General features: G+C 41.5%; 1 protein-coding gene across 6 annotated transcripts in view; it reads left to right on the top strand.

The window, feature by feature from the left end:
* Nucleotides 1–23,708, top strand: part of SIK3 (SIK family kinase 3) — a 242,380-nt gene that overhangs the window by 146,936 nt on the left and 71,736 nt on the right. For all 6 annotated transcript variants that reach the window (XM_062197073.1, XM_062197070.1, XM_062197074.1 and 3 more), the window contains exon 4: nt 13,746–13,907. In XM_062197073.1, the coding sequence (XP_062053057.1) occupies nt 13,746–13,907 (162 nt within the window). The remainder of the gene's footprint in view (nt 1–13,745; nt 13,908–23,708) is intronic.

Here is a 23,708-nt window from a genome sequence, read left to right as displayed (position 1 = left end):
TTTGTAAACCACTAGACTTGTAATTTAAAGCTTCCACACTATGATTTCTTTAGATATATATCCTCACACTTCCTATTTGAGACCGTGAAATCATAAATCCAGCACTTTATCAATTAAAATTTCCCACATGCCTGATTTGGCCCATCGTATCTTCATTGAGTCATTCAATGAAGATTTTTCAAGCTCACTGTTTCTTGTAAAAGTGGTAGTTATATTGAGGAATTCGGTTAAATACAGGTTCAGTTTTTAGGGTGAGAGGTAGGAACATTTCCACATTTTCCTATTTCTTCATGTTTATTTTTTCCACTTTTTTTTTTTTTTTTTGACAGGCAGAGTGGACAGTGAGAGAGAGAGAGACAGAGAGAAAGGTCTTCCTTTGCCGTTGGTTCACCCTCCAATGGCTGCTGCGGCTGGTGCACCGCGCTGATCCGAAGCCAGGAGCCAGGTGCTTCTGGTCTCCCATGGGAAGCAGGGCCCAAGGACCCGGGCCATCCTCCACTGCCTTCCCGGGCCATTGCAGAGAGCTGGCCTGGAAAGGGGCAACCGGGACAGAATCCGGCGCCCCGACCGGGATTAGAACCCGGTGTGCTGGGGCCGCAAGGTGAAGGATTAGCCTATTGAGCCGCGGCGCCGGCCTATTTTTTCCACTTCTAATGATATTTAGGATAATTTGTAGGTTTAGGTATTGTTCACCTAATCCATCTGCCTTAGTCCATTTTCTGTTATTAATAATACAGTACCACAGACTAAGTTATAATGAAAAAATTGTATTGAGGCTCATGGTTCTGGTCCAAGGTTGAGGAACTGCATCCGGTGACGTCCTTCTTTCTGACAAACTCCAGGGTGGTACAAGGCATCCATCACTTGACAAGAGACAGGGAGTGGGTACGGGTGCTGTGATGTAGCGGGTAAAGCTGCCTGCGGTGCCGGTATCCCACATGGGCACCTGTTTGAGTCTTGCCTGCTCCACTTCCAGTCCAGCTTTCTGCTAATGCGCCTGAGGAAACAGTGGAAGATGGCCCAAGTCCTTGGGCACCTGCACCCATGTGGGAGACCCAGAAGAAGCTCCTGGCTCCTGGCTTCAGATCAGTCCAACTTTGGACATTGGTGCCATTTGGAGAGTGAACCAGCAGATGGAACATCTCTCTTTCTGTAACTCTGCCTTTCAAATAAATAAAATCTTAAAAAAAGAAAAAAAAGGTTGGGGGAGATACAGAGAAAGAAAGAGAGTGTGCCTGTATGTGTCTCCTGGTCTCTCTCTTAGAAAGTCACTGGTATTCAGTCATGGGACTCCACCCTGATAACCTTATCCGGCCTTGATTATCTTCCCAAAGGCCACAAGTCTAAGCATCCTGGTTGGGTTAAGTTTATACCCTCTTTTTTTTTTTTTTATTTGACAGGTAGAGTTATAGACAGTGAGAGAGAGAGACAGAGAGAAAGGTCTTCCTTCCGTTGGTTCACTCTCCAAATGGCCACTTTGGCCGGCGCTGTGCCAATCCAAAGCCAGGAGCCAGGTGCTTCCTCCTGGTCTCCCATGCCGGTGTAGAGGCCCAAGCACTTGGGCCATCCTCCACTGCCCTCCCGGGCCACAGCAGAAAGCTGGACTGGAAGAGGAGCAACTGGGACTAGAACCTGGCGCCCACATGGGATGCCGGCGCCGCAGGCGGAGGATTAACCAAGTGAGCCATGACGCCGGCCCAGTTTATACCTTCTTACTACCTCACAATGGAGATTAGACTGCCAGTGAATTTTCAGAGGGGACAAGCCACATTCCTGAGGTAGCACCATCTCTTAAAAGTTTTCCATCAATATTGGACCTAATATTTTAGTTGTCTTTATTATTAGTTGCCTAGATGCTTCATTTCATTAGCAGTTGCAAAATGGCAATTTTTTTTCCTGCTTGTCTCATCCTTTATACATTTATTAGCTATAATTCTTCTGTAAGAAACTTTGTCTTACAGACTATTTAGAAACCATAGTAAAGGCAAGATAAATGCTTGATGTTTTACTCTTTGAATCAAATTTCAGAAAAATAAATTGAAACCTTAGCAATTTTCAGTGGAGACCAATGAGGTAGATTTTATTTATTTGTTTTACAATGTAATTATGAGTGTATACATTTTAGTGTATTGGTTGTGCTTTAATCTATGTTACTAATTTTTTTTATTTATTTATTCCATTTAGCCAGTGGGAGTCTTGACAAGTTAATTCTATGGCCTTTCTTTGAGATCTCAATAGTCATTATATCTTCCTTGCTTTTAGACAAGATATCCCAGACTTATCTTTAATGTATTAGAACCCGACCTGGAATCTGACATTTTCCTTAGGAGCTCTGGTTTCTTCTACTTCAAAGTAGCAGTTAGAGACCAGGGTGTGATCATAAGGGATGCCCATTAGGGATTCTTGGTTGTCTTTACTTACAGACCTTTTCAGGGCATAGAGCTAGGAAATATAGGATATATATATATATAGAAATATTATATATTTAAAATAGAGTAAAACATATGTTTATACTAATGTTTCAATTAAAATTAAATATTTCAAAATTTTTACTTTTTTTTTAAAGATTTTATTTATTTTTATTAGAGATAGAGTTACAGAGAGGGAAAGACAGAAATAAAAGTCTTCCATCTGCGGGTTCACTCCCCAAATGGCCACAACAGCCGGAGCTGGGCTGATCTGAAGCCAGGAGCCAGGAGCTTCCTCTGGGTCTCCCATGCAGGTGCAGGAGCCCAAGGACTTGGGCCATCTTTGTCTGTTTTCCAAGACAACAAGCATAGAGTGGATTGGAAGAGGAGCAGCTGGGACATGAACTGGCGCCCATATGGGATGCCGGTGCCGCAGGCAGAGGCTTAGCCTACTATACTTAGTTATGATCTTACACTAGATAAAACTGCATGGAGACATGTACTTAGTCTCTTCTCTTTAGAAGGCTAGTTAGAGGCCGGCGCTGCGGCTCACTAGGCTAATCCTCCGCCTTGCGGCGCCGGCACACTGGGTTCTAGTCCCGGTCGGGGCACCGATCCTGTCCCGGTTGCCCCTCTTCCAGGCCAGCTCTCTGCTGTGGCCAGGGAGTGCAGTGGAGGATGGCCCAAGTGCTTGGGCCCTGCACCCCATGGGAGACCAGGAGAAGCACCTGGCTCCTGCCATCGGATCAGCGCGGTGCGCTGGCCGCATTGCGCCTACCACGGCGGCCATTGGAGGGTGAACCAACGGCAAAAGGAAGACCTTTCTCTCTGTCTCTCTCTCTCACTGTCCACTCTGCCTGTCAAAAAAAAAAAAAAAAAAAAAAGAAGGCTAGTTAGAGCTAAGATTACAGCATTTTGACAGGAAATATTGGAAACAAAAGGTACCTCTGTTTTTATTTGGAGTCTGCAGATTATACCAGGAATCAGGACTAACCTCTGTTACAAAATCACCCAACCAACCATTGCTAATACATTGGTGTAGCATGAGAAACACTTGGATTACATCAGAAAAGTCTGAGTAACATTCCTGAAAAGCTTTTTGGAATATGTAGAATCTTGTTTAACAGGCTGCCTGGGCTTATGTTTAGTCTAGAACTATTTATTAAGAAGTTGTATGAAAACAAATCTTTCTTTGTACGTTAACGTGAATGCACTTGCGATCCAAAGGATAACATGATTTTTTTTTTTTTTTTAACTTGAGAGGCAGAGAGAACACACGAAGACTCCTCCATCTGCTGGCCTATTCACTAAATGCTCATAACAGCTGGGACTAGGCTGGGCCAAAGCCAGATACTGGGAACCCAGTCCAGGTCTCCTACATGGGTGGCAGGGACCCAGCCACTGAAGCCATCACCTGCTGCTTCCAGAATCTACATCAGTAGGAAACTAGAATCAGGAGGTGAAACCAGAACCTGAGTGGCCTGACCACTGGGCCAAATGCCCGCCCCCCCCGGGGTAGACGTTTTTCATGAATAACTGACATGAAGTGCTTCATTTACAGACATGCTTTATGGCTAAATGAAGAATCCAAAAATGTGTTTTTGTGAAATCTTCTTATTTTCTCTGATTGATATTCTTAACCTATAATTATTAGACACCCATCTTATCTCATTCGGAGGATTAAGAAAAAATAGAAATAGTTCTTTTATTCAAGAATTTCAAATGTAAAGCATATCTTGTAATTGAAGATAGTTCAGGGCTGGCATTGTGGTACAACAGGTTAAGCTGTAACACCTGCCTTCCATATCAGAGTGCTTGGGATTGTAGCCTCCCTCCACTTCCAATCCAGCTTCTTGACACTGCACATGCTGGCAAGCACTTGGGTTCCTGCCGTCCCATGGGAGATTCAGATGGAGTTCCATACACCTTGTTTCAGCATGGCCCATCTCTGGTTGTGGCAGGCATTTGGGAAGCAAACCAGCAGATGAAAGATCTTTCTCTCTGTTTCTCCCCATCTCTTTGTCTCTTTGTCTTTCAAATAAATAAATGAATCTTTTTAAATGATAGTTCTGAAATGTTAGGATGTCTCCTTGAACTACTTAGGAAGACATATCTATTAAGGTAAACAATATATTTAATTCAGTATTCATTTTGCCAATAAAATCTGAGGTCCAGAAAATAGTTTTAAGAAGTAGATTGGAGTTCATTCATTCTTTGTTCTTTCTTTACAGATTTATTAAAAACCTAACATGTGCTTGACACTGTTCTACATACTGGAGATAATAATGAACAAAATCTCTGTCCTTATGAGGCTTACTTGCTGATGGAAGAATTAAACAGTACACATGCTAAATAGGTAGAATGGGTAATTTCTTAGAAAGTGATAAAGTACAAAAGGGAAGTGAATATGAACTATCGGGTAGAGTTGACAGTAGAGATAGGGTGGTCAGGGAAAGCCTCACTAAGAAGCTTACCTTTTAAAAAAAAAAAAATGATTTATTGTTTACTTGAAAGGCAGAGTTACAGAGAGGAAGAGGCAGAGAGAGAGAAGTCTTCTATCCATTGGTTCACTCCTCTAATGGTTGCAGCAGCCAGAGCTGGGCTGATCCAGAGCCAGGAGCCGGAGCTTCTTCTGGGCCTCTCACACAGGTGCAGGGGCCCAAGGACTTGGGCCATCTTACACTGCTTTCTCAGGCTCCAGCAAAGAGTTGGATCAGAAGTGGAGCAGCCGGGACTCAAACTGGTACCCATATGGGATGCCAGCACTGCAGGCCAGGACTTTATCCTGCTATGCCACAATGCTGGCCCCGAAGCTTAGCTTTTTCAAAAAGGTCATTCACGTATCTGGGGGAATAGCATTTTTGGTAGAAAGAATGAAAGTGGGCTGCCAGACACCATCCTAGGCTCTACCGCCCTCCGCCCTTGCTGGAAGCCAGGTGGCCACATGGCCCAACCACCAGTGTCAGTCCCACCCCCATCCTAATGAGATTCGCTGCTCCTACTTCCCGGCCTGCCTCCCCTCAGCAAAGTTTTATAAGGACAAAATTCCTCAATAAAACTGCCACTGTCTCCTGATTTCTCTCTCTATCTCTTGATCTCTCTTACACCCTCCTTCTCCCTCATCTTCCCTCTTCGCTGCATCCCTCCAGTCTGTCGGGTTTCCCCCAATAAACCCTTTCCCTTAAAAACAAAAAAGGAAGTAGGGCTGGCATTGTGACATCCCAAACACTGGTTTGTGTCCTGGCTGCTCCACTTCTGATGCAGCTCCCTGCAAATGGCCTGGGAAAAGCAGCAAAAGATGGGCCAAGTGTTTGTACCCCTGCCACCCATGTGGGAGACTCTGATGAAGCTTCCTGTTGCAGCCGTTTGGGAGTGAACCATCTGATAAAGATCTCCTTTTCTGTCTCTCTCCCCTTCTCTGTGAACTCTTTCAAAATAAGTAAATAAATATTTAAAAAAGAAGAAGAAAGAATGAAAGAACAAAGGCCTGAGGCAGGAGCATTCTTGTTGTGTTTGCAAAATATCTAGGAGGCAGATGTGGCTGGAGTAGAATGAGTGAACCAGTGACACAGAAAATGATGATAGCAGAGATCATGACCTGGGAATCCCCTGGAAGATTTGAAGAAAAATGGCATGATCTCATTGAGAATTTAAGAGAATTACCCAAGCTGCATAGAAATGCAAACTTAGGTTCATACAAAAACTTGTACATAGTTTTTCATAGATGCTTTCTTTGTAATATCTAAAACTTGGAAACAACCAAAATGTCCTTCAGTAGGTTAGTGGGTAACCAAGCTGTTACATATCAATACCATGCTATTCTACTCAGATCAAAAAGGAGCAAACGATTGATATCACAACTTTTTTTTTTTTTTTTTTTTTTGCCAGGCAGAATTAGTGAGGGAGAGAGACAGAGAGAAAGGTCTTCCTTCCGTTGGTTCACCCGCCAAATGGTTGCTAGGGCAGGCGCGCTGCTCCGATCCGAAGCCAGGAGCCAGGTGCCAGGTGCTTCCTCCTGGTCTCCCATGTGGGTGCAGGACCCAAGCACTTGGGCCATCCTCCACTGCCTGTCACAACCTGGGTGTATCCTAAGGACATTGTGATGAGTGAAAAACACTGGTCTCAAAAGGTCACCTACTGTATGATACCACTTACAAACCACTTTCAAAAGGGCAAAATTATATACATGGAAAACAGATTAGTGGTTTCTAGGAGTTAGGATTTGGGGAACAAACATGACTCTAAAAGGGTAGTACAAAGGAGATCTTTATGATGATAGATTATTTCTTTATTTTTTTTTCTTGAATAGGAGAAAAGACAAGGTTTATTTGCATGTGCACATATACATATATGAGCACTCAGTGACTAACTCCACATAGGTGTGTATCTTGATTGCAGTGTTAGTTCCATCAATCTACATATGGGGTAAAATGACATAGAACTACTCACATATTGTATCCATGTAAAATTCTGCATTTTGATATTTTCTATAATTAGGTAAGGTTTAACCACTGGGGGAAACTGGGTGAAGGGTACATGGTACCTCTCTGTACTATCTTTGCAACTTCCTGTGAATTTGTAATTATTTCAAAATAAAAAGTTTTAAAAAAATTATTGCTATAGCTGCTATTGTGGGAGCAGATACAGTGGGCCAAGGGCAGTTGCAGGAGCACCGGTTAGAGGTAATGTTAGGAGGTGACTGCAATTATCTAAGAGAGAGAGAGAGAGAGAGAGAGAATGGCTGTCAGACTACGTTGGTTATGCTAGAGTCGGGTGGAGAGAGGAATGGGGAGTAGTTGAATTCTGGGTACATTTTGAAGGTAGAGTTAATTGAATTTGCTAGTGGATTGGATGTTAATAGAATTTGCTGACAGATTGAGAGTTGTAGTTAATCGAATTTGGTGATGGTATGGGGGAAAACGAAGACAGATGACACATTTTTTGGCCTAGGCAACTGGAAGACTGAAAAAAAGAGATAGTAACAAGAAGCAGCGTAAGTCAGGAAGCCTGGTATGAGGTAGTTGGATTCTTGGAAAGGAAGACAAAATGACAAACCCTCTTCCTCTAGTCACTGGTAGCCTGGGCCTACAAGTAGAGGACAATAGAATATTAAAGTGAGTGCACGCTTGCTAACTTGCTCACAGGCAAGCTGAATTATCTTGGCCTCACCCTAGCTCTTTTGGAAGAAGCGTTTGTTTGATAAACAGGAAGTCGTTTCCATGGGTATAGGAAGAAGAAATGATAGAACTGAGTTGCAAAGCTAGCTGTGGTTAGCTTGGAATTGGCAGAAATTTTTTCAGGTAGCCACCTAAGATTAGCACACCGGCTGGCTGTCTTTTCCCTTTCTAGGCTGAGTTCATTCTTCATCAGAAGAAATGCAGAGTTTCTGTTCTACTGCTTGGCCTGCTGTAGGGGTATGCATTTTCTCAGCTAGCCTTTTTTTTTGCCAGGCAGAGTTAGACAGTGAGAGAGACAGAGAGAAAGGTCTTCCTTCCGTTGGTTCATCCCCCAAATGGCCGCTACAGCCGGCACACTGCACCAATCCGAAGCCAGGAGCCAGGTGCTTCCTCCTAATCTCCCATGCGGGTGCAAGGCCCAAGGACGTGGGCCATCCTCCACTGCCTTCCTGGGCCACAGTAGCAGAGAGCTGGACTGGAAGAGGAGCAACTGGGACTAGAACCAGGCACCCATATGGGATGCTGGCAAGTGAGCTACGGCGCCAGCCCTCAGCTAGTCTTTTGCCACAGCTATTAGTTGTAGACTTGGCAGACAAATGGAGACACTGTATGTTCAGAGTAGAAAAGTGGAATATTTTAAGAAATATTGGCTCTCCACAACTATCCCATTAATGGCATACCTCGGCATTCCATTGAAGCAGGTCTAGGGAAGCTAACACTAGCTTATGTGTATTTTTGCTCTTTGAAAAGTTAGAAACTAAACGTACACTGGATAGTTCTTCTGAGAATGATAGGACAAAAAGAGAAACATTGCATTCTGAAACTTTATGTGCTGGTGCTGTCATAGTTTTGAAACTTCAGAATACATTTCCCATTCTTTCAGTACTGTTGCTCCTCATGGGGTATATGAGTATAAAACCCTTAGTGTCACTAGTGTCTTTTTATTCATTAAGAAAAGCAGATAAGGATGAGGGTAGTCCACTGTCAAGTGATATGGTGATTGCACAGTGAGAAAGAGTGGAAAAAGAGAACCATTTTCCTTTTTTTTTTTTTTTTAAACAGGCAGAGTTAGACAGTGAGAGAGAGAGAGAGACAGCGAGAAAGGTCTTCCTTCCGTTGGTTCACCCTCCAAATGGCCGCTATGGCTGGCGCACTGTGCTGATCCGAAGCCAGGAGCCAGGCGTTTCCTCCCGGTCTCCCATGTGGGTGCAGAACCCAAGCACTTGGGCCATCCTCCACTGCACTCCCGGGCCACAGCAGAGAGCTGGCCTGGAAGAGGAGCAACTGGGACAGAACTGGAGCCCCAACTGGGACTAGAACCCGGGGTGCTGGCGCCGCAGGTGGAGGATTAGCCTAGTGAGCCGTGGTGCTGGCCATTTTCCCTTTTAAAGCAAGAGTTATCTCATCCCTGTCTAGTTTAGGTGGTTGCAGTGAAGTAGTGCTAGAAGACTTTACATTTTAATTGCTCATAAAAAAGGACTTAGTATGATGGACTTTATGCGGCAGGTTTGTTCCTATTTGGGGGAAAGGGGAAGAATCTGGAGACTCCGGAGTTTCACGAGTGCAGAGTGATTGGGACTGAGGATGTGAGTGTATTTGTAGGCCAGTATTTAGGAGCCAGCTCACTGAATTGCCTGGAACAAGCAGAACAACTCTTTAGAGTTTGTCCTGACAAGGTTCAAAATATATTTTACTCGGAGTCATTCAAGTGGATTCGGGTGCCATTTTCCTTCTGAAAGCCCCAGAGTATTTATTCAGATGCCATGGCTCTGTGTTATGTCCAGGCTGGGCTGCTGCTCTGGGTTTCCTCCCTGTAAGTTAAATATCACACTTGTGCTTGGAGAGTTTTTGCTGTCTGACTTATGGAGCAGATAGGGCTAGAAAGCAGCCATTTGTCAGAGGCAGCTCAGCAGGGTCTGAAAACCACTGCCGGCCGCTGGCTTCCTGGCACACCCACTAGGCCACTGCAGGCTAATACTGAAAGCACAGTAAGGATGGTGGAGGGCAGGAGGGAAAGTACAAGCTGAGGCTGAGGTCTGACAGAGTGCGTGTGTGGAGAGAGTGCAGGGCTACCAAGAGGAGGACACCTGGACACCAAGCCCAGCGGCCAGGAGAAAGGATCAAGTTTTAAGTGTTTGTAGCTAATACTTTTTTAAAGAGTGATTTGTATTTCTTTATATACAGAACTGGAGGGGGTACTGTAAGTGACTTTGGATTAACTGTTATGATTTAAACTGTTTTATCCAGAGTGCTACCACAAATATCTTTTAAAACAATAGGTTTATTTTATTTATTTGAAAGGCACAATTAGAGAGACAGAGAGATCTTCCATTCACTGGTTTACTCCCAGCAACGGCTAGGGCCATGCCAGGCTGAAGCCAGGAGTTAGGAGCTTCTTCTGGGTCTCCCACTTGGGTGCAGGAGCCCAAAGACTTGGGCCATCTTCCGCTGCGTTTCCAGGTACATTTGCGTGGAGCTGGATTGGAAGTGGAGCAGCTAGGACTCAAAGCAATGCCCATATGGGATGCTGGCATCACAGGCAGTGGCTTTACCTGCTGTGCCACATCAATAGCCCCAATGACAAATATCTTCTAACTAGAACCATTACAGTGGCAATTGATGTAAAGAATAGTCACCTTTAAATGAACACTACAGAATCCTGAAGGACTATTTATTAATGCCATGCTTAAATATTCCTTCTGTTAAGTAGACCTTCTCAATGTCTTTGTAAGTTAGTTTTTCATATATGATAACTCAGCCAAAATATTAATTTATTTCCAAATATGCTATCCCTTCCTTGGCTATAACGTGCAAACAGAGTGTATTTCCATTTAGCAGATCAAGAGGTAGGGATAAAGGCAGTAGAAATGATTTGTCCAGGGACAACTGATGTGTCATTGTAGAGATAAAACAGAACTAGGCTGCATTCCACTAGCTCCTGGCCTTGTAACACTTTTGAGAACTTTCCAATCATTTTAGGAAAACAAGATACTTAGAAATTTATAAAGAGTTTTTTTAATAAAAGAAAATCACTTCTTTTGGAAATCATGAAATTAATCATTCTGTCGTATTTAAGAAGCTCTTTGATGTGTGCTGGTAATTAGTATTTACTGCCAGACGAATGTCTCTTGGGCATTTTAATTAATGGGTGGCTTGGCCAATTGAGCTTCTGATGGTAAACCTTCGTCAGGGTTTATTTTTATGTTTCTCAAGAATAGCTGTCTCTTCAAAGCTCTTTAATTAGACAAAGTTTAGCAAGGAAAACATATTATTAGAATAATTAGGTCCCTCTTTAAGAGAAATAGGGGTCAAAGGAGTAGGTACGTTAGAGAATGGTATCTTAAAATAAGACCTAGCGTTCTGCATCTGATGGACGTCCAGTTCCTTAACAGCTTGTGTTGAGTTACTGCCCTTGGTTAGGGACTTTGTGTTGTTTAAAATTCATATGACAGATCTCACCAGAAGCCTAAACACACCAGAGTGTTAGCTCATTTATCACTGCCTCTGAGCCCTCAGAGCAAGCTACACTAGTATTCTAGTCCTTTTAACTTCTAGGCTGAAGAGTTATTCTTTTCTTTTTTTCTATCAAGTTGGTATTTTGGCTATAGGTGATTGTTTTTGAGGGAAATGCTTCAAAAATCTTGTACATATTAAGCGAAAATTATAGAAATTCCTTTCAAAGGTCTTAATTTATATTTTCTACTTTTACGACATTTTTAAAAATAATTTTCTTTGGTTATTTTATGAGATTTTATTTATTTATTTGAGAGGCAGAACCACATACAGAGAGTGCGAGAGACAGAGAGAAAGGGTTTCCATCGCTGGTTTACTCCACAAATGGCTTCAATGGCCAGAGCTGGGCTGATCCGAAGTAAAGAGCCAGGAGCTTCTTCCAGATCTTCCATGCGGTGTGAGGGCACAAGCACTTGGGCCATCTTATACTGCTTTCCTAGGCCGTAACAGAGAGCTGAATCAGAAGTAGAGCAGCTGGGACATGAGCCCCCTCCCATATGGGATGCTGCCACTGCAGTTGGTGGCTTTATTCTCTACGTCACAGCGCTGGTCCCAAGACATGTTCTTAAAATTGCTGTAGAGGCTGGCACTGTGGTGTAGCAGGTAGCACCATTGCCTACAGTGCCGTAATCATCCCATATTTGCGCCGATTCGAGTCCTGGCTGCTCCATTTCTGATCCAGCTCTCTGCTAATGCCTGGGAAAGCAGTAGAAGATGGCCCAAGTCCTTGGACCCCGGAAACCATGTGGGAGACCCCAAGAAGCTCCTGGCTCCTGGCTTCGTCGGCGCAGCTCCGGCCATTGCGGCTAATTAAGAAGTGAACCAGCAGATGGAGGATCTCTCTCTCTCTCTCTCTCTCTCTCTCTCTCTCTCTCTCTGCCTCTCCTTCTTTCTCTGTGTAACTCTGACTTTCAAATAAATAAATCTTTAAAAATAAAATAAAATTGATGGCTGGTGCCGTGGCTTAACAGGGTAATCCTCTGCCTTGCGGCACCGGCACACCAGATTCTAGTCCCGGTTGGGGCGCAGGATTCTATCCCGGTTGCCACTCTTCCAGGCAGCTCTCTGCTGTGGCCTGGGAAGGCAGTGGAGGATGGCCCAAGTGCTTGGGCCCTGCACCCGCATGGGAGACCAGGAGAAGCACCTGGCTCCTGGCTTCGCATCAGCACGATGCGCCGGCCGCAGCGGCCATTGGAGGGTGAACCAACGGCAAAGGAAGACCCTTCTCTCTCTCTCACTATCCACTCTGCCTGTCAAAAAAAAATAATAATAAAATAAATAAATAAATAAAATAAAATTGCTGTAGTATTTGCACTGCAGAAATTTATGTTCTTTGTGGTCAGAAAGCAGTTTTAATTGTTTCAAAATCTGCGTGGATTGTCATCTGGCTCCCATTCTTCACCCTTTCCCATGTCCCGTGTCTTGCCTCAAGCTCTTAATCTTGGCTGTCATTTCTAGTCACGGTGTTTTATCCTGAACTTCCCTTTGATGAAGAAAAGATACAGCTGAGTGAGTGAGGTATCACCAAAACATCTGGATACTATTAATAAAGTACTATTGATAAACAAGCAATACATTTATCTGTGTCATTCATTTTTCATTTTTTTATTGTTTCAAGATGCTTATAATGGCAAATACGAGTATGTCCTTTTCTGAGCTAGATCAGTTGAATAAAGAAAAATGCTGATAAGACTGTTAGAAATGATGATCAATGTACTTTATCATTTTTCAGCCCATCAGATGTCATGACCTATGTATATTGTTGATTTGAGGCATATGTTTGTCACTGGTTCAGTATAAACTGACTGCCACTATTGGATAGTATCTAAATAGCTTACTGTATTGATTATGTGTCAAATGGTATTTAAATGTCAGGAAAGCTTGACTTACAATATTGCATGGTTTATCTCTTGTAATTCTTTTGATGTGCCTTTGTTAACAACATGGCTAAGGAAGTGAGTTAATTTAAGTTGGTAGAAGCTTCACTTGGTTTTCTATGGGTTTTATCTGTAAAATTAATAACAGTTTTAAAAATATTTAGTAAATCCAATAAATACTAATATTAAAAATGTAAGCGTATTGCTGTGCATTCCTGAGAATAGTGACCAAAGAGGTGCATTTTAAAATCAAATCATAGAGAAAACAGAAGAGATATGGCCTTTTTTTTTTTTTTTTTTTTTTTGCTCTTAGTAGTGTCTTATTTCTCTCTGCTGTTTTCTAAAATTATTATGGGTTGCTGCTTTTTAACATGGCGATAGACCTGATACTTCATGTGTGTGTTTGCTTATGTGTATTTAATCTTTTGCACTGGAATATGAAAAGGAAGGTATTAGTTATAATCCTTGGAAAATACCATTATACCATTACCACCCTCAGGATTCCTTTTTCTTTGTTTATGGTAGAACAAGTGCATTGCTATGCATACTTCTGCATAACAGGAGTTATAATTAAAATAGTTCTGATACTTATTACCAATGAATTTTTACAGATGCAAACCAGAACTGTAGGTGTGTTACTTTCCTTTTGGTTGTTTCAATTCTCTAACTCATTCCTTTGATGGGGTCTTTTTGTATCTCTCCTTAAGTCTACCTTTGAAATAACAGCACTGTCCAAAAGTAAGAACTGACTGTGCATTTTTTCACTGCAGACCACCTGGTGGCCCATGGTAGAATGGCAGAAAAGGAGGCCCGTCGGAAGTTCAAACAGATCGTCACAGCCGTCTATTTTTGTCACTGTCGGAATATTGTTCATCGTGATTTAAAAGCTGAAAATTTACTTCTGGATGCTAATCTGAATATCAAAATAGCAGGTGAGAAGAGTGGTAAGGATATGAAATAGAGACAAAGGAACTTTCCTCTGGGGTTTTTAAAGCAAAATTGTCTATTTCCATATATTCAGAAAAAAGTATTGTGAAAATAAGGAGAATTTAGGCTTAAAAAATAACCTGAAAATTAATAAACTTTCAAAATATATCTTTAAAAAAATGTGGTATTGGGGTCGGCACTGTGGCTTAGCGGGTTAAGCTGCCGCCTGCAGTGCTGGCATCCCATATGGGTTCTGGTTCTAGTCCCGGTTGCTCCTCTTCCGATCCAGCTCTCTGCTATGGCCTGGGAAAGTAGTAGAAGATAGTCCAAGTCCTTGGGCCCCTGCGCATGAGTGGGAGACCCAGAAGAAGCTCCTAGCTCCAGGCTTCAGTTTGGCGCAGCTCCAGCCATTGCAGCCATTTAGGGAGTGAACCAGCAGATGGAAGATTCCTCCCCACCCCCGCCTTACCTTCTCTCTCTGTGTAACTCTTACTTTCAAATAAATGAATAAATAAATCTTTAAAACAGAAATGTAGTATTAGCTCGAAGTAGGCTGGGGACAAAGAAGGGAAAACATGACATTTAAAATTTTATTATTTTCGTTGGCAAGTCCTTTTAAATAAAAAAGAATAAAATATAGAATAAAGTAGGCAGGAAAACTGCTAAAATTGTCTGTGTACCCTCAGCTTAAGTTGTGACAATTGACTTTTGTACCTGTTGGCATACTTATTCTCCTGGCTGTAGTTTAATGATAATTTTCTAAGAATAGATCTTATAGTGGCTTACAGTTAAGCATTTTTGTTGTTATTCCCAAATATAACATAATATTTTATTAAAAGCTGCTTCATCTCTAAAATGAAGAAAAGTAGATTTAGGACCTCTGAAGGCTTTTCTAAGTATTTATTTTCTTTTACATAAATAGAAGAGTCTTGAAAAAGTCCATGGAATTGTGTACTATGAACAAACTATGCATGGATTCCCTTTTTTTTTTTTTTTTTTGGCACCAAAATAAACTTGTCTTTTAATTTCACTTTCATGAAGTTTTTGATATCTCTTCATATATATGGCTGCATTTCACAAGTCTGTGATGATAGGTAGTTTTAACACAATTAGTTTTTCCACTGCTTATCTCCTCAAATTTTACTGGTCTGGTCATCTGACAGTACCTAAAAACTACTTTGCATTGCCTCAATGTGTTCATACTTCAGTTTTAGTAAATTGCTAGCATTTTGCCTAATGAATGTAAGCTGTTGATAGCACAAAGTGACTGTAATCTATACAGAAACTATAAATATGAAATAAGCCTTTTTGTTTTATGACAGTTCCTGGTATTGTATTATGTGCCTGCTGCCTCCCAGGTAAAGAGGAGGGCTTCTCATATAGAAAATTGAAGTATAGTTAGAATATGATTGCCTTGAAAAGCCAAGATAAAGAGCAGTTGATTTCACTCCTTAGTAGAGTGGGAGTTGAGAGTTCAGTTTTATACCACATTATAGTCAAAGCTTTTTGTATCACCTTGCTGGCTGGCGATTCTTCTTCTTACTGTTTTGTGGAGGTATTCCTGTTCACTTTCACTTCCTTAGAACATCTTTAGCTCTTTATCTCAGTTGGGCTGATGGCTGTACTCTTGTTAGAACTTTCACACCGTTTGTAAACTCTTTAAATTCAGCATTAGTTCACCTCATAGAATATAGGAATTAAGAGCTTTCTTTCTCTGATGTAAAATCATGTTTTTTCTTCTCTCTTATCTGTTTTATTTTCTCCAAAGCTATCTAGATATTGGCAAGTTCCATAGAGGTAGAGCTGGCAGTTTCAAACACTCTTGTAATTATTTATTGTAGCTCTAGTTAAATTAATAGTAATAATACTTACTAAACTTCATAATTCTTAAAGTATAATAAAATATCTTAATTTCTTATTGCTATAACAAGTTACCACAAACATAGTAGCTTAAAACAACACAGTTTTTTTTTTTTAAATGTTTTTAAGGTGAACAAATTTCATGTATTTAGGAGCATAGTAGTACTTCCCTCCCTCCCCTCCCTCCATTCTTTCCCATTCCTTCCTTTAATTTTTACAGTGATCTACTCTCAGTCTATTTTATACTCATAAGATTAACTCTTCACTAAGTAAACAATTCAACAAATAGTAAGATGAAAAAAAAACTCTGTTCCTTAGCAGTAGAGAAGAGGGCTGTAAACAATCTTCGAATCTCAAAATGTGTTTCATTCATATACATTACGTTTTTGGATACTCTGTTAGTTACCACAGATCCAGGAAAACATATGGTATTTGTCTTTTTTGGGTCTGGCTTATTTCACTAAGTATAATGGTTTCCAGTTGCAGCCATTTCATTGCAAAAGACAGAATTTCATTCTTTTTTCTGCTGAGTAGTATTCCATACTATATGTATACTACATTTTCTTCATCTAATCATCAGTTTTTGTACATCTGAGTTGTTTCCATATCTTAGCTGTTGTGAATTGAGCTGCAATAAACATGGGGGTTTTACACTTTTTTTCTTAAGATTTATTTATGTATTTGAAAGGCAGAGTTACAAAGAGGCAGAGGCAGAGAGGTCTTCCATCTGCTGGTTCACTCCCCAAATGGCCACAAAATCAATGGCCGAAGCTGGGCCGATCCAAAGGGAGGAACCAGGAGCTTCTTTGGGTCCCCCACGTGGATACAGAGACCCAAGGACTTGGGCCATCTTCTGCTTTCCCAGGCCATAGCAGAGAGCTGGATTGGAAGTTGGAACTCGAACTGCTGCAAGTGGCAGCTTTACCTGCAAAGCCACGGAGCCTGCCCCAGATAAGTCTTTAATATGGGACTCTCCCAGATTATCCAACATAGCGCCATTTTAATATCATTAATTTAATCACATCTGCAAAAGTTTCCTTTACCATATAAGCAACACATTCACAAGTAGGGGAGGGTTAAGACATAGATATAGTTGGGGGCCATTCTTGATCCTACCTCAGATGTCATTGTAGAGGTCTGGATTATCAGGCCCTGTTTATATTCTGTAGTTTTGTTCTGCCTCCACTGATCCAGGAGTCAAGACTTTCTAATGTTTCCTTGATTCTAGATTTTTGAATTTAGGACTATTTTGATTCAATGAAGGAAATTCTTATGTTCTTTGATTTTTGCACTGGGAAACCAAGAGTGAAAGCAGAGACCACTAATAATTGAAATAGGAGCCTATTCTGAAATATTTGGATAAGGAAATTTTTTCAGTCTTTTTTTTAGTTAAAAGAAATCCAAATAATCACACTAAGGATCTCGACCTGATGGTATGTGATTTCAGACTCACGGGGTGCTGGTTGCCAGCCTTGCTGTGTGCTAACACATATGATTTGCCAAGATATTCAAGATCATTAACCCAAAGGTTGCATTTTTATTATTTGTTTTTAGGACAAAACAATAAATGTGCACCTCCAGTTTTGTGCTCTACTGAAATTTCTAACATTGTCTTTGCTTGTGCATTCTCTTGCTTCTATGCCATCATTGTTCAGTTTTTCAGCCATTGCCTGGACTTCTCTTTCTTGCACATAAATTTGAAAAACTTGTCATTCTCACCTGCCAACTCTGAATTTAATGGACCAGTGGGGGACATGCTTCTAGTTAAAACCAACTCTAACATGGCTAATTATGGAGCAGTAGGTTGGATAGTTTTCACAAGATAACGTCAGATAGGTAATGATATCAACTTTTAATTCTAAAAGCTAAAAGTAGCTAAAAGTAAGTTACAGATACTTTCAGTGGGTTTTTTTTTTTTTTTTGGATAAAGTATCAATCACAGTGAGAAGAAGCTAACGTAAATGAAAGAAACCCATGAAAGAGAAAAAGAGAGTTATTTATTTAAAATATCATCAGTCTTAGGTCACTAATCTTTAAAATTGTTGTATGTGTTATAGTATAAATTTAACATGGTACAAATAAAAAGACTCAGATTGAGTAATACTAGGAGTTCGTGTTTTCCTTATGCCAATGTTTACCTAAGTGGTGTTGATTTCTAAAATCATGCACTTGGGGTTGGGTGTAGGGCCTGTTGGTTAAGACATTGGTTAGGGTACCTGTATCCCATATCAGAGTGCAGGGGGTTGATGCTCACCCAGGCTCCTGATGCCAGCTTTCTGCTAATACTAGCCTTGGGAAGTAGGTAGTGATGACTCAGGGGACTGAGTTCCTGCCATCTGTGTGAGATTGCTTTTTCCCTGCTCTGCTTTGGCCTGGCCCAGCCTGCACTGTGGGCACGGAGGAGAAAACCAGGAAATGGGAGTTTTCTCATCTGCTTGTCTGTCTTTTAAATACATTTTTTTTAAAAAAATTTTATTCATATTTATTTTAAAAACAGAGCTACAGAGAGAGGTAGAGACAGAGAGGTCTTCCATCCGTTGGTTCACTCCCCAAATGGCTACAATAGCCAGAGCTGAGCCAATCCGAAGTCAGGAGCCAGTAGTTTCTTCTGGGTTGCCCCAAGCCCAAGCGCTTGGGCCATCTTCCACTGCTTTCCCAGGCCATAGCAGAGAGCTGGATCGGAAGTGGAGCAGCCGGGTCTCAAACCAGCTCCTATATGGGGTGCCGGTGCTTCAGGCCAGGGCTTTAACCTGCTGTGCCACAATCAAATTTTTAAAGATCGTGCAGTCTGTTAAATCTTGAAGATGAGTAAGTTGTTCTGGGGATAATTGTGTGTAATTTCTTTTTACCTTTTTATGAACTAATGTGGCTATTTACTTAGGGCCTATGCTAGTGGTAGCCCTCTTAAGAGAGAACCTCTGTTCCCTGGACCTGATGGGTAAATGTCATTCATAGATGTAAGACTGAACCATCGTTCTAGAGTTTTGTGGCTTTTTGTGCTTAGATTATTTTCTGTGAATGTTTGTTGTTGTGCTGTTTACAGAGAGAATGAAGCCCAGGTAAATATCTTTGTTTTTATTATTGTTGTTGTTGTTCTTCCTCTTGCTCTTCTTCCTCCTCTCCTTCCTCCCTCCTCTTTCCTCCTCATCTTTTTCTTTTTTAAGATTTATTTATTGGGGCTGGCGCTTTGGTGTAGCAGGCAAAGCCGCTGCCTGGAATGCTGGCATCCCATGTGGGTACCAGTTTGAGTCCCGGGCTGCTCCACTTCCAATTCAGCTCTCTGCTATGGCCTGAGAAAGCAGTAGAAGATGGCCCAAGTCCTTGGGCCCCTGCACCTGCGTGGGAGACCTGGAAGAAATTCCTGGCTCCTGGCTTTGGATCGGTGCAGCTCCGGCGATTGTGGCCAGTTGGGGAGTGAACCATCGGATGGAAGACCTCTTTCACTCTCTGCCTCTCCTCTCTCTGTGTTAACTCTGACTTTCAAATAAATAAATAAATCTTTAAAATAAATAAATAAATAAAAAGCACCTGCTATGTGTGTGTAGACACTGAACACTGATCTACCTATTAGAGATACCACAGCAAATAAAATAGTCCCTTGGAGCTAACATTCTGTTAGGGGGAGAGAGGGGAGATGTATAGGAAACACGAATAAGTTCTCATAAGGACTGTGACAAAGGTAAAATCAAATTATTTGAATGACTTGTGGGAGAGTTACTGCTTTTTTTTTAAAAAAAATATTTTATTTATTTATTTGAGAGAGAGAGTTACAGACAGTGAGAGGGAGAGACAGGGAGAAAGGTCTTCCATCTGTTGATTCACTCCCCAGGTGGCTGCAACGGCCCGAGCTGTGCAGATCCAAAGGCTGGAGCCAAGTTCCACTTCCTGGTCCCCCTTGTGGGTGCAGGGGCCGAAGGACTTGGGCCATCTTCTACTGCTTTCCCAGGCCACAGCAGAGAGCTGGACTGGAAGAGGGGCAGCCAGGACTAGAACCAGCACCCATATGGGATGCCGGCGCCGCAGGCGGAGGATTAACCTATCGCAGGACGGCGCCGGCCCCGAGAATTATTGCTTTTAACCGGGCTAGTCAACCTTTCCATGCAGAAGGAAGAGCAGTGCAAAGGCCTGATAGAGATGAATGTAGCATATAAAGACTCTAATCTGAGAGTCTAATCTGAGAAGGATCAGCATGAGCAGGGATAAGAAGAGGGGAAGTGGAAGGCACTGCAGTGAGAGATGGCCAGGACCAGTTGTACTTGGTGAGGCTCTGGGATTTTATTTTGATTCCAATGGGAAGCCACGTTAGAGAAGCATGAGCAGCAACAGAAGGCAAGTGGCATCTTTGCAAAGAAAGTCAAAGTGCTGGAAGCAAGGCTCAGGGTGGGCAGGCGCACCAGAGAAGGGAGGAGTGGTTGTTATTTACACTAGACTGTGAGATTGTTTTAATACGTGACTTAGTAAATCAAATTCAGGACAGATAGGGGAGAAGAGGAAGGGGACATGAAGGCCAGTTAAAGGCTGTGAAATGATGAAATCCTCTGTGAGGGTGGAGAGTAAACATGGAAAGGAAGAAAATGGTGACAAATGCAGGAGAGAAAGCAAGAGAAATTTTAGGACTAGATAGCAAGTCAGCCATCTAGGCTGGTAAAAGAAAACTTCCACTCAATGCTACATTTAGAACTAGAGAAATCACATTTTCTTATTGCTGGGTTATTAAGCTATCAAAGAAAAATGACATTGTCTTATTTTTAAATGGTTGATGTGCTGCTGATTGCAAATAACTTTAATCCTTATCCCCAAAGATTAAGCGGAGAGCTTTCTGTATTTAAAAAGATTGCCCAAGAAAAAAGCCCCAAAATGTAGCTGGCTTACTCCCTGAAGAAAAGTTCTTTCAGATACTCAGATGTTATGAGAATGTTTTGAAAATTGTGGAAACTTTTTTTTTAACCTAAGGAAGTTGGAAACTTTTCCCTTTAAATGTCGACTCCCAGAATGGTCTCCATGAGATAGTTTCCACTCCTGTGTTATTGTTTTAGTTGGCAATCAGTAGACAGCAAAGATCTGAAGTGCAACTACAAAAAAGCCAATATTTTGGAAAGAGTTTTCGGAGTGCATGGATTTAAGGTACTATGGAAATTTTTGACCTTAATGCAGTGAGAGCTAGACTGTTTCGTTTTTGTTAAAGTGAGGAATCAAAACATTCTACAAGTTCATTGACCTGTTATTCTCATTATAAATATACTAAGATACTATCATATAGTAAAAAAAAGGTTGGAAACCTTTATTTCTGAGAGTGCTTCCACAGTGTGGTGATTGAGAATGTCCCTGACTGGTTGTAGGAAGTAGTTATGCAAAATTCATTGAATTGACACAAATTTTACTTCATGATCCTAACATTCTTTCTTTGAGTTATTATTCAGTGCACCTCCCTGGTTGACAAGTCAATAAATTGAGGCCCACAGAAGCCACTGTGACTTTCCTGAGTTCAAGGTCATTTTAGAGTCTAGGAAGTTTAATGGCTCAGTCTGTGTTCTCACACTGAAATGTCATATGACCCTCAGCTAGAAGGTGCTATAAACAACCTTGATGTATTTTGACCTTGGGGAAATAAAATTTGAAAAATTGTCTCTTCTGGATTCTATTCCTAAGACTAGAGCTTTATAAATGAAAAATTAGTGTGCATTTATTTAAAAGATTTTTCCAAATATACAGCTGATTTGTATGAAAAAAATCTAAAGTTAAAATTCAGATGAGCAGATTTTTAAAAGATATTTTATTTATTTGAAAGGCAGAGTTACAGGGAGAGAAGAAGAGACAGAGAGAAAGAGAGAGATCTTCCATTCACTGGTTCACTCCTCAAATGGCCACAATGGCCAGGGCTGGGCCAAGCTGAAGCCAGAAGCTTCTTAAGGGTCTCCCATATGGGTGCAGGGGCCCAAAGACTTGGGCCATCTTCCATTGCTTTCCCAGCTGAGTTAGCAGGGAACTGGATTGGAAGTGGAGCAGCTGGGACTCTAACCAGGTCCACATGGGATGCCAGCACTGCAGATGGTGGCTTAACCTTCTATACCACAACACCGGCCCCCAAATGAGCAGGTTGTTGTCAGTTATTGTTCTAGGTTATAAGAAATGTCTTAAATATTTGATCTTGAAGAGCGATTACATCCTGCTAAGATCAAGAACAATTTTCTGTTTGTGGTGCTAACTCACTCAGAGTATCTATGCTGCCTGTGTAGAAGCATCACCTCTCAGATTTTCCTGCTGCTGTTCCCCTGATAGCAGAGGGGAATGAACTCATATAAGGTGGGGCAAGTAGGTTATTGATTAATTACATAGTCTGAAATGGCCCACTTTAAACATGTTTTTTAATCACATGCTTTAACTTTTAATACACATTTTGTATTCTACTCAATGTTGTGTCTGTGTCTGTTTTAATATTAAGATTACTTTTAAAAGATTGATGTTCCAGGAATACGCATTCTGTTTAGCCTATAGTTTCACATAACTCTTGGCACACTGACGTATTATGCCTGAAGATATTTGAACGGTTTGAGAAGCTGAGAATAAGCAGTTTTTTCTTCTCTAACCAAAGGCTCCTCTTACATAGGCTTCCAGTTTGCATACGTTGACTTCTCTTTTACTTTTACCCAACCTTGAAATTTTCCACATCAATAGAAATGAATTGCAGGGGCCAGCTCCGTGGCAAAGTAGGTTAATCCTCTGCCTGTGGCGCTGGCATCCCATATGGGTGCTGGTTCTAGTCCCGGCTGCTCCTCTTCCAATCCAGCTCTCTGCTGTGGCCTGGGAAAGCCGTGGAAGCCTGGGAAAGCACTTGGGCCCCTGCATTCGCATGGGAGACCGGGAAGAATCACCTAGCTTTGGATCAACACAGCTCCAACCGTTGCGGCCATTTGGGGAATGAACCAAAGGAAGGAAGACCTTTCTGTCTCTCCTTCTCAAATAAATAAATAAATAAATAAATAAATAAATAAATAAATAGTCTTTATTAGAAAAAAAGAAATGAATTGCAAAGTCACTTATTTTCGAGATAGCTAGAAAATAAAGGAGTTAAAAATAGAAAAGGAAGGGAAGGAGCTTGTTACACAAGGGAGGGTCTGGGTTTGATAGTTCTGGCTCCTGGTTCTAGCTTCCTGCTAATGCAGACTCTGGGAGGCAGTGATGATGGCTCAAATAGTTGGGATCCTGTCACCCTGGATTGAGTTCCCAGATCTCAGCGCTGGCTTTAGCTCAGCCACGGTGGTTAACGGCATTTGGGAAGTGAACCAACAGATGGGAGTGCTCTCTCTCTCTGCCTCTTAAGTAAATAAATCACTGTGTCTGTTTGTTGTGAAGAGAGAAAAGGAAATGGAAGCAGAGGGCAGAACAGAAGTGGAAACTTTTCTTTGAAGCCTTGGGCAACAGAAATGCAGCCAAGGGAAAGGAAAGCTGACCCTGAGAACTTGCCTCCCCCATCTATGGGGAGAAGGCAGCTGAGCTGCGTGTAGTGTGGAGGGATGGATGGCTTAAGCCTTCAACCTGCCATCACATCACAAACTTTCAGATTGCTGTTTGTCTCTGGGACCATAGTGCACATAGCATTTAATAAAATATGGATTGATAAGTATGTGAGGTGATGGAAATGATAATTAGCTTGATTTACTCACTCTGTAATATATACATGTATCATAATATCATATTGTGTCCCATAAATATATATAATTATTATGTCAGTTAAAATAGAAATAAAATGTGGATAAATGATGATTGAAATAAAAATTTTATCTTAATCTACATAACATCTAGAACAAAGGAAAATAATTTATCACCATCTAATTGAAGGTGCAGAAAATGACCATTTTAAAATATCTCTAGCAAGCAAGGGATGGTTGTTGGAAATTAGGTACACACTTACCTGTAATTTCTGATTTAAGATGCTTTTAAAAGAT

Source organism: Lepus europaeus, chromosome 7 (genome assembly GCF_033115175.1).
Source record: "Lepus europaeus isolate LE1 chromosome 7, mLepTim1.pri, whole genome shotgun sequence".
NCBI classification, from domain to species: Eukaryota; Metazoa; Chordata; class Mammalia; order Lagomorpha; family Leporidae; genus Lepus; species Lepus europaeus.
The sequence above is the reverse complement of the archived record's forward strand: the minus strand, read 5'-3'. Positions and strand labels throughout refer to the sequence as shown.